General features: G+C 38.2%; 1 protein-coding gene across 1 annotated transcript; it reads left to right on the top strand.

The window, feature by feature from the left end:
- Positions 1-1,387: 1,387 nt before the first annotated feature.
- LOC105729244 (olfactory receptor 11G2) lies at positions 1,388-2,359 on the top strand. The gene has a single exon (XM_021674937.2). It carries the CDS (start codon positions 1,388-1,390, stop codon positions 2,357-2,359), a length of 972 nt encoding a protein of 323 aa, XP_021530612.2.
- The last annotated feature ends 9,048 nt before the right edge of the window (positions 2,360-11,407 follow it).

Here is an 11,407-nt window from a genome sequence, read left to right as displayed (position 1 = left end):
ACTAAAAAATAACACATTTTTAGAGAAGCGATAAGAAAACGAAAAAGGACTTTACAATTCTAGGGTGGGAAATTGTGAGAAAATAAGTATTATGGGCAAACTAATGGAAGATACAGGCTAAAGTTGGTGAAATTGTTACATAGATTCCTCTGGTGCCATCTCCAGGCTGAAAGGGTTTAGAGTTGTCTCTGGTAATTTTACCTATCCTGGTAGAGAAGGGAGGAAGGCCATTCTGAAAGTTATGTCCTGCTTTTATGCAAATAATAGGGGGAAGACAGAGAGCTTCACTTGTACCTGCTTGTTCTCAATTGCCTTCAGCTGAAAATAATCTTATGCCAAAACGGCATATTTGGGGGCAGCGGATTCTGCTACCTTAAACCTTCCTGGGTCCCGGTACAAACTTCAAAAAGCAAAACGTGGACCTAGCATAGAAAGAGGGACACAGACTAATTCTTTAGGTTGCTCATTTATGCACTTATTTAGAAAGGGCTCTAACTGCTTCCAAGGCCTGAGTACGTCATTGTTTAACAAAGGTATTCTAACTCATTTAAAACAAATTAAAGGCATTGTGCAGATATTCAGCCTTCAAAAGCCACTCTGCCTGGAGATGTTCCCAAGTGGTTACTGGCAGATGGACCACAGTTTTAGCCTGATATCGCCTACAAACCCACTATTATTTAGAATCCCATGTCATCCGTTATATCCAAAATTTGTATTATGGGAAGAGAATTAATTATATCTTTAACTATAGTCTAGGCAAATTTATATATATGTTTTCAAGGAAAGCACAGATGTGTTTCAGGATGGCCAGTGGACAATTCTTTCAGCCTGATCTACTGAGGATGGCTAGGACCGCTGTCCTAACACAAAAGAAACTGACAACAGCTCATTTCCTCTAATTGACCTGACTGTGTTACTTATGAAACAAATGAATAATATTATTAAGTTAATAAGTTAACCACTTAAATTAGAATAAGGCCAGTGTCAAAAGTTACATAAAAGAAGCGATCGAAATAGTTTTATGGGCTCATATTGCATGGCTACACAGTTTCACTCAGTCTCTGTCACAAAAAGCTGCAATGATTTCACCTTTTGAAAATGAAATTCCATTTGTGTAAGAGTATAAACACATATTCTATTATATATTTACATACAGGCTTTTAAAGGAGAGTATTGTAAATGTGCCTGAAAATTATATTAGACTTTACACCTAATAAAGTATATATAACAGCTTATCAGTTTTGATCAAAAGTTTTCTTAAGCCTATGGTAAAATGTGAATGTGAGCAAAGAATCAAGATCAGTATGTCAGTTTTAAAGATAAAAGTGAGTATTGACGTATCTGCATTCTATTTTTTAATCTGTATTTTTATTTCAATAGTTCATGTATGCATTTTCTTTCTCAAAATTATGTAAATATAAATCTGATTCCCTATGTATGTTCGCACTGGCATCCAGTAATTGCTGGTGCTTTTACAGCTCACAGGCACATGAAAATCTTCAATACCCCCAGCAACTCCAGCACCTTCACTGGCTTCATCCTCCTGGGCTTCCCTTGCCCCAGGGAGGGGCAGATCCTCCTCTTTGTGCTCTTCTCTGTTGTATACCTCCTGACCCTCATGGGCAACGGTTCCATCATCTGTGCTGTGCACTGGGATCAGAGACTCCACACCCCCATGTACATCCTGCTCACTAACTTCTCCTTCCTGGAGATCTGGTATGTGACCTCCACAGTCCCCAACATGCTGGCCAACTTCCTCTCTGACACCAAGATCATCTCCTTCTCTGGGTGCTTCCTCCAGTTCTACTTTTTCTTCTCCTTGGGCGCTACAGAATGCTTCTTCCTGGCAGTTATGGCATTTGATCGATACCTTGCCATCTGCCAGCCTCTACACTATCCAACCATTATGACCAGACATCTCTGCAACATTCTTGTGGGCAGCTGCTGGGTGCTTGGTTTCTTATGGTTCTTGATTCCTATCAGTATCATTTCTCAAATGACCTTCTGTGGATCCAGGATTATTGATCACTTCCTATGTGACCCAGTTCCTCTTCTAACACTCACCTGCAAAAAAGCCCCTGTGATAGAGCTTGTCTTCAATATCTTAACTCCTCTGCCTGTCTTTATGCTCTTTCTCTTCATCGTGGGGTCCTATGCTCTGGTCCTGAGAGCTGTGTTGAGGGTCCCTTCAGCAGCTGGGAGAAGAAAGTCTTTCTCCACCCGTGGGTCTCACCTGGCTGTGGTTTCACTATTCTATGGTTCAGTAATAGTCATGTATGGGAGCCCAACATCTACGCATGAAGCTAGAAAGCAGAAGACTGTGACTCTGTTTTATTCTGTTGTTACCCCCGTTCCTTAACCCTATGATATATAGTCTTAGGAACAAAGAGATAAAAAAAGCTCTGAAGAAATTTTGGGGATCATAAAATGTTAATGAAAAAGTCCTTGTGTAACTAATCTTCTCTTTAATTTTGGGGTTTAAAAAAAAACTGGTTTTATATAGTTAATTATCATCTTTTTTTTTTTTATCCTGAGTAGTTGAGTTCTCTCTGCCCCCTTCCTCCTCCTCCTTCTCCTCCTCCCCCGACATATCTCTACAAGTTGTAACCTGGCATGCCTGCTCTCCAAAGCCAGAAATATGACAAATATTCAGATAAGCCGATGGAATTGAAAAGTGCAGGTTTATTGCTTTGCCTATGAGAACTGCAGAGCACACTTCAGAATGTGAGGTGTGCCTCTCTCAGTTTTGCTTGTAGTACAAATTCTGCACCTAGCAACGCACCAAGAACTCAGGAAATGCTTAATAACTTTTTGCAGAATGAATTAATGCATCTTATTTTAATGTATTATGACAAGTTCATTCTTTTTTTTTTTTGAAAGGAAAAAAGAAAAAAAAGGAAGAAAGAAAGAGAGAAAGAAAAAAAGAATGAAGGAGAGGAAGAAAAAGAAAGAGAAAGAGGGAGAGAGAACAGGAGTATTGCTTTATTACCCAGGCTAGAATACAGTCTAAAAATGGAAATTGAAAACCTCTTTTATGACAATAATTGTGCTTAACAATGGAGACAGGAAGGAATAAGGGAAGAAGAAAACAAGCAGCCAACCAATATTTCATTTAAACCTATGAAATGCTATGCGATTACTGAGGAGTGATTTACTTCCAATTATGTAGTCACTTTTGGAATAGGTGTGATGTGGTACTGATAAGAATGTATGTTTTGTGTATTTGAAGTGGAGAGTTCTATAAATGTTTATTAAGTTTACTTGTTCTGGGTCTGAGTTCAAGTCCTGGATATCCTTGTTTCCAGGATATCAATAAGATGAACAATAATTGTTCATCTTATTGGCCAAAGCTAAAACACCTGTGAGCATGTTTCTATTATTTCTTCTTTCAGATCTCAATTATTTGCCCAGTTGTCTAGCATGCCTCAAGGTTTTTTAATTGACTGCTGGGCTTTATATTTTAAAAACTATAAAGATAATGTGTGCAGTCATGAAGGTTAACTTTTCTTCTAGCAAGTAGATGGAATAGAGGCAGATCACACTGATTCTATTTAAGCACTACTTCTATGTGTTTTTAAAATGGTCTGTGCTAGTTTCAGTTATACTCCCAGGTTGTGGTTTTTACTGCAGGAACATAGCCTTTCTGAGACCTCAGGTGCAAATCTGGAGTGTTTAGAAGGCCCCTCCACTTCAGCTGATTCTGGTCTCCTATTTCAGTACTTCTTGAACCCCATCACCTTTGAAACTTCTGCTTTGCTCTTTACACTCTCAGCTTTAGTTTCTGCTAGCTATTTTGAGGTCTCACCATGTACACATACAGCTTAGAAATCCAAAAACGCCTTGAAGAGAAATTGCATCACATTTTTAGCACAGTTTCTGTGGTCCTCCCTCTCCAGGATTTGTTTCTCAAATGCCAGCTGCTTTGGTGACTGAAAACACCAAATTCTCTACCTTCTCAGTTCAGTAAAACTACTGCTTTCTGCTCAAGCTTTATTCCTCCTTTCCCCTCTTCTTTCCCAAATGCCTCCACATCCTCATACTCTCCCAACCATTAAATGGTCAAATATCCTCAGGGAAAAACACATGGTGAATGTGAAACTCACCTCCCTTTTCTTCCTTTTATCTTGGACCGTAGCCCATGAAGTCTTGCCTACGTCAGTTGCTCTGAGTGCCTTCAAATAATTGTTTTATGCATTTTTGTCCAGATTTTACTTTTGATGTAAGTTACTTTTGGTTTAATACAAGTTTTTCAATCATGACCAGAAAGTTTTTTCTATTCTGTCTAGATTCTATACATTCTCACTTCTTCCTTCACTTTCACAAGATGATCATGTAGCATGTGTGTTCAAAAGTCCACAAATTGGAGAGAGAGGTGGATATAGAGGCCAGCATAAACACATATCTGGGATGCAGACCTGCTTTTCTTTTCATTGCAAGCAGGAAAGAATCCCTAAGGACTCTTCCACTGCAAGAAGCAGGGGAAAGGTTACTTATGGTAAATAAAATAAATGATAAAACCAGGACCACAGATTTAGGCCTTTTTTTTAATGGAAGGCACCCAATAATTATAGATAGGTAAAAATAGTTACTCAGAATTTGTATTAGAAGCTTGGGCTAGTTCTCCTTGAAATTTTTCCTAGGCTTGGACTGAAAGGTCATGCCAAGATTGAAGTGTCTTCACTAATCCAAATGCCTATTTTTCAGGTGAAATAAACAGGAATTCAAAATCAGGAAGCAATTTTGCTGAGGATAATGATTTTAAGAATTACAAAAAAAAAAAAGTTTCTATCCACCACCCTTTTAACTAGTCCAAGTTCCCTTTTCTTTGAAAAGTAACCCTGAATTTCTCTTTAGGACTTCTCACTTATTTGCCAGTCATATCACAATAAGGTTGTTTTCTTAATACACATGAAGCTCTGTAAAATAGTAAGAGAACAGAACAGCATCCCAATAAGAAAATGAGCAAAAGGATATAAACGAGTAACATCCAGAAAGATTCTTAAATATGTGGAAAGGGTACTAATTCATAAAAAGATAAAAGAATAACCCTATAAATATATCTCACTTTTTACCTATTAAATTGACAAAGATCAAGAAGTTTGATAACACATTGTATGTCTGAGGACTGTGAAATGGATTCTGTCACACTCACCTGGTGGGCGTATAAGTTTTACAAACTCTATATAGGGTGACAAGGCAACCTCTCTCAAAATTTCAAAGGCACATACCCTTTAAAATAGCACCTCAACTTTTAAGGCGCTTAGACTACAGATATTTTGACACACGTGGGAAATTATGAAAGTACAGGAATATTCACCGCAGCATTGTTGTAATAACAAAATACTAAGAAAAACATCAGTTCCCATTAATAGAAGACTAGCAAAATGAGCTATGGTGCATTATACTCATACCATGGAATACTATGTCTTCAATTTACAAACTATGAAACAGTTCCATATGCAGTGATATATAATATGTCCAAGACATAGTGTTAAGTGGAAAAAGCAAAGTGAATTGTAGTTGCCTTCCATGGAAATGTGTATATCTCCAGAAAGAGCTCCAAGAAACTGATAAAAAGGGTTGCTTCAAGCGAGAAGAATTTGGTGTCTAAGGTACAAGAAAGTAAAGGAGACTTTTTTCATAACCCCTTTTGTGCTTTCAAATTCTTTACTAGGTGCCCATATTATTTATTTAAAAAATAAATAAAACATATTTTGTTAAAATTTTTTATTTCCATAGGTTATTGGGGAACAGGTGGTGTTTCGTTATATGAGTGAGTTCTTTAGTTAAACAAAAAACAATTTTCTAGGGGAACTTTCTGATCATTAGATTTGGAAAACCATTTTTTCCCACAATTATAGATTTCCTTAGGAACCTGTTTATTGATAGAAAAGTTGAAGTGGGGTCTTCAGAGCCCCTTAACATCACTTCACTCAAACAGTTTGGTACTTTAGAAAAAACCTGAGCTATGTCTTCCTCATCTTAGGGCTTGTGCAAATATCCTGTTATAAAACTTTAACTAGTTTTATCACATTTATATTTAAACATCATCTTCCTTATTTTTCAATTATTGATTTTTACTGCCATTGTTCAGTACTTACAATGTACCAAACATTGAGCCAGGAAATGAGTTTGAGCCAAAGGTATGTAAGACACATTTTCTTCTCTCATAGGATTCACAGTCTCGTGATAGAGATACAATTTGCAAGGTTTTCTTTTTGTTAAGTAAAAAAAGTTCAGTGAGAGGTGAAGGCCTAATTATAATTAAGTAATCTATCCCGTGGAAGCTCATAGGAAGCTGCATGTGAGTAAGCATAGAGTTTCTGTGAAAGAGGTTATAAGCACAGCATAGGCATTGTCTTTTCGCAAGTGCACCTCAGGTTACAGAACAGAAGTGCTTCAAGAAATTATCTTACACCATCATATAATCAACCACCCCTAGTGGTTACTACAAAGGTCCCAGAGACAAAGCAAGTTTGACTCTAAAATATAATACAGGCCGCGTGCGGTGGCTCATGCCTGTAATACCAGCACTTTGGGAGGCCAAGGCAGGTGGATCACCTGAAGTCAGGAATTCGCGACTAGCCTGGCCACCATGGTGAAAGCCTGTGTCTAATAAAAATGCAAAAGAATTAGCTGGGCATGGTGGTGCATGCCTGTAATCCCAGCTACTCGCGAGGTTGAGGCCGGAGAATCACTTGAACCTGTAAGACAGAGGTTGCAGTAAGCTGAGATCATGCCATTGTACTCCAGCCTGGGCAACAAGAGCAAAACTCCATCTCAAAATAATAATAATAATAATAATATAAACTGAAGACCAAAGAGAGATATTATTTAAAATGTTAAGTAAATACCGATTTTCATAATGGAAAGTTGAATTGCTTCAATCTACCATCTTGTTGAAAACAAATAAAAATACTAAATTAAAAAAAAAAAACTTAAAAACATTGACAATCTGAAAAGAGACCAGAAAATGCTAAGTCATTTTTTATGAAAGCCTGAGAGGTGAGCACTAAGGCCATTTAGGCTGTAGTTCAAATCCTTATGCTTCAGGACAATGCCTAGCTAAGGAGATGGAAATAGGAACCTGGGGCAGGGTCGGGGAAAGGGGGAAACAGGTCACAGAAAGCTGCTGCCCTAATGGTCTTCATCCTCAGGTAAGGATGAACCAGAGCTAGAGCTGATGCCACTCAGAAGGGAATCAGAAATAAGTCATCCCTGGAAGCTTGTGGCCATGGTTCAGCTCTTGTTTGAATTCATAAATACCATTTTCTTCAATTTCATTATACTGGCTGTAATCTATTTTATTTTATTTTATTTTATTTTAATTTTGGTTCAAAGGTGTTAGACTTTCTTTTGCTGTTGTAGTTTGGGGTTTGGGGTTTTTTTAGACAGTGTCTCCCTCTGTCACCCAGGCTGGAGTAGAGTGGTTTGATCACAGCTCATTGCAGCCTCAACCTCTTGGGCTCAAGCAATCCTCCCACCTTAGCCTCTCAAGTAGCTGGGACCACAGGCACATGCCACCATGCCTGGCTAATTTTTTTTTTTTTTTTTTTGGTAGAAATTGGGTCTCTCTATGTTGCGCAGTCTGTGGGCTTGCTTTTAAAGACTTTGCCATTCTCTTCCCTTTGTTTTATGAATTGACACGCTTCAAAATTTCTAAGTAAAATATTTTAATCCTCCAGCCTAGGCTGTATGTTAGGTCACAAAATAGCCTTAATCATTTTGAAAGATTAAAATCATACCTATCTTTCTCAAATCACAATGGACTAAAACTGTAAATCAACAGCAAAGGAAAACTAAAATCTCCACAAATATGTGGATATTCAACAACACACTCTAAAGCAAGCGATGAGTCACAGAAGAAGTCACAAGGGAAATTATAAAGTATCTTGAGACAAATAAAAATGACAACACAACATACCAAAATTTACAAGATGAAAAGAAAGCAGTGCTAAGAGAGAAATTTATAGCTATAAAGGCTTACATTATAAAAGAAGAAAAATCTCAACTCAACAACCTAACTTTACACCATAAGAAACTACAAAAGGAAGAACAAACTAAATTCAAAGCTAGCAAATGGTAGGAAATAATGAAGACTACGGCAGGGATAAATAAAGTAGAAAATAGAAAACAGTAGAGAAAATGAACAAAACCAAAAGTTTGTTATTCAAAAAGATGAACTAAGTGGACAAGACTTTAGCTAGATTCAGGAAAAAAGAAGACACAACATAAATTAGAAATGAAAGTGAGGACATTACAACTAATTTTCTAGAAATCAGTTTTTAGAACTTTTCCTACGAACAAAAAAAAGTTATCTGGAGTTCCACATAGACATCTCATCACTGCCTTTCAAAACGTTCTTATTGCCTTTGCTCTGGGGCCCAATTTGCCCTAAACTACATGAAAACTATAGATGGAAGAAAAGATGCTATAACAAGGACTCTTGAGGGAGTCATAAACCAGCCCAAGGGAAGACTGAAGACATCACAACAATCTCCAAGATAAAACTTTAATTGCACCCCTGAATCGCAATGACACTCACTTCTTCATCACCTGCACCCTCCTTCTGAAATCTCTTCATGAGGTTCATATGCCACTGCTTTCAGCTATTTTGCCACAAAAGTAATTAATATATAAAACTCGCCTGTTGACCTTTCTCTGCTGGATGAGACAATTGGAAGTTCTGGGTGCCTGGAGGTGATTGAGGTCCTGCATGTAGCCCTTGATGAAAATACCACCCTGTCAGTTGAGGCCCACATCTCAAGGGCTGACCATAGGAGGAGTGTGCTTCTTTCCTGTGGCTACAACTATTGCCCAACAGAATTATCCTATTGCCATAACTGTTTCTTTTGAGCTCTTCAGGAATGCCTTTATAATATTAACATATTTTTGCAAAATTCTGTGAATTTCTAGACGTGATTTCATGCACAGCATCTCCAGTATTATAATAAGTGTTACAATGAACTCTTGACACCTGTGCCCAGCTACCCAGATCTTCCTCAGCTGAACACTTCCTTAAACGTTCTGGCCTAATAATTTGCAAAGGAATGCCTCATTATTCAGAAATTTGATAAATTACATAATTTGGCATTAGAAGACTGCTTGATGTCATGCTTAATAACTCACTTTCTACAATGCCCCTGATTAAATACAACTTATTCCCATTACTTTTATGCACATCCCAGGAAATGTAATGCCCTTTAATACTTTATTTTCTGCCTTTTGAATTATTAACACTGCTGTGTTTTTATATCTTCTTCCTTTATGTCAGACCAAGCTGTATATTTCTAAGTGCCAGAATACACAAGAGGGTCGAAAAAATTAATCTGAACAACTAAAAGGAGCTGCCCACAGCTTCGCTATGAGATAAATGGGAACTGAGTGACTTTTTAATCTAGTCATTTAGGTTCACTTAGATTCACTGGATGGGTGCAAAGCCTCACACCTGTAATCCCAACACTTTGAGGGGCCAAGAGTTCTCCAGGATGAGAACCTTTCTCTACAAAACATTTCACAATTAACCTGGCATGGTGGCATATGTCTATCATCCCAGCTACTCAGAGGGTTGAGGCAGTAGGATCGCTTCAGCTTGGGAGGTCAAGGCTGCAATGAACTATGATCCCACCACTGCCCTCCAGTGTGGGTGAAAGAGTAAGGCCCTGTCTCAAAAATAAATGAATAAATATTAAAAATAAATTTATTGTTTTTCATTTAGGTTTTAAATGATTATGCTAAAAAATTACACTAGTTACTTTGTCATTATATTTATTAGTAGTAGTCTTATGAACACTAATAGCTATAAATGTTGCAGGTCCTCATATATTCCAGGAACTGTACTAGGCACTACAACATGTACTAGGAAACTGTACTTCAACAATATTTTCACAAAAGCTCAGCAAAATAGATGGTATCTTGCCACAGGCACATAGTATGTTGTACAGTATTTGAACCCAAGTCAATCTTACTTTATCATTTATTTTCTTTTAAGTAAAGTATATAACAGGATTACTTTGTTAAGTATTACTGGAGTGAGTCAATCAGTTGTGAACCTAATATAACTGTGGTATGTCACCACATACACTACTACAGTGAGTGTTCTCTTCCTTCCTCACCAAACTATGTGCTTACCTCCTAAAACTATGCTCCCAGTTCTTCCTAAGGAGCAGCTCATTTTTCTTTCTAGTTCATATGTGTGGCTGCTGCATCCCACCACTGTACTATCCAAATTTATGTGGTAACATCCAGCATTTACAATCATCTCCGATATGTACAATTCAGTGTTGAAAAATTGAGAAGGAAAACTGGCCAGGTGTGGTGGTTCATGCCTGTAATCCCAGCACTTTGGGAGGCCTAGGCAGGTGGATCACTTGAGGTCAGGGGTTCGAGACCAGCCTGGCCAACATGGCAAAACCTTATCCCTGCCAGGTGTGGAGGCTCAAGCCTGTAATCCCAGCACTTTGGGAGGCCAAGGCAGGCAGATCACGAGGTCAGGAGATCAAGACCAGCTGGCTAACATGGTGAAACCCTGTCTCTACTAAAAATACAAAAAATTAGTCAGGCATGGTGGCACAAGCCTGTAATCCCAGCTACTCGGGAGGCTGAGGCAGGAGAATCACTTGAACCCGGGAAGCAGAGGTTGCAGTGAGCCAAGATCACGCCACTGCACTCCAGCCTGGGTGACAGAGCAAGACTCTGTCTCAGAAAAAAAAAAAAACTTTATCCCTACTAAATATACAAAAAACTAGCCAGGCATAGTGGCTCATGCCTGTAATTCCAGCTACTCAGAAGGCTGAAGTAGGGGAATTGCTTGAACCCAGGGGACAAAAGTTACAGTGAGCCAAGATTGCACCACTGCACTCCAGCCTGGGTGAAGGAGTGAGATTCTCTCTCTCAATCTCTCTCTCTCTCTGTGTGTGTGTGTGTGTGTGTGTGTGTGTGTGTGTAAACTTTGAGAAAGAAAATCAACATGATTTGGAGATTGACTGCATATAGGAAGTGACAGAATTAAATGGTTCCTTCAGTGTTTCTCAAGTTTCTGGCTTTAGCAAATGCTAAATGGATTGGTGACTGAAGAGTGGAGCCATTTGCCAAGTAGCAAGTACAAAGTGGGAGCCCTTACAAAGAAAAAGATGGAATAAAGACAAATACTGAGCAAAACTGTGACTACATGTTTGAAAATATAAATGACTAGAGAAGCCAATATTTAGAGTAGATGCTCAAAACTGATTTCCACCTTGAGAAAGATGTCAGAAAAAGTAGTTATTTTACTGCTAATTCTTGGTTTAAAAATTAAGTCGGCTAACAGATGCTCTAGTAGAAATAATTAACTATGGGAGGGAAAAAGAAATACAAACAGCCACTTTGCTGACTTTCATAGAGGATAATGGTTCTCAGCTTTCAAAAT

The sequence above is a fragment of the Aotus nancymaae genome, unplaced genomic scaffold (assembly GCF_030222135.1).
Source record: "Aotus nancymaae isolate 86718 unplaced genomic scaffold, 86718_ANA_hifiasm-v0.15.2.pri h1tg000011l, whole genome shotgun sequence".
NCBI lineage: Eukaryota > Metazoa > Chordata > Mammalia > Primates > Aotidae > Aotus > Aotus nancymaae.
The sequence above is the reverse complement of the archived record's forward strand: the minus strand, read 5'-3'. Positions and strand labels throughout refer to the sequence as shown.

What these genes read in the sequence shown, in the direction of transcription:
- LOC105729244 (XM_021674937.2), top strand. Translation starts at nt 1,388, where the DNA reads ATGCATTTTCTTTCTCAAAATTATGTAAATATAAATCTGATTCCCTAT.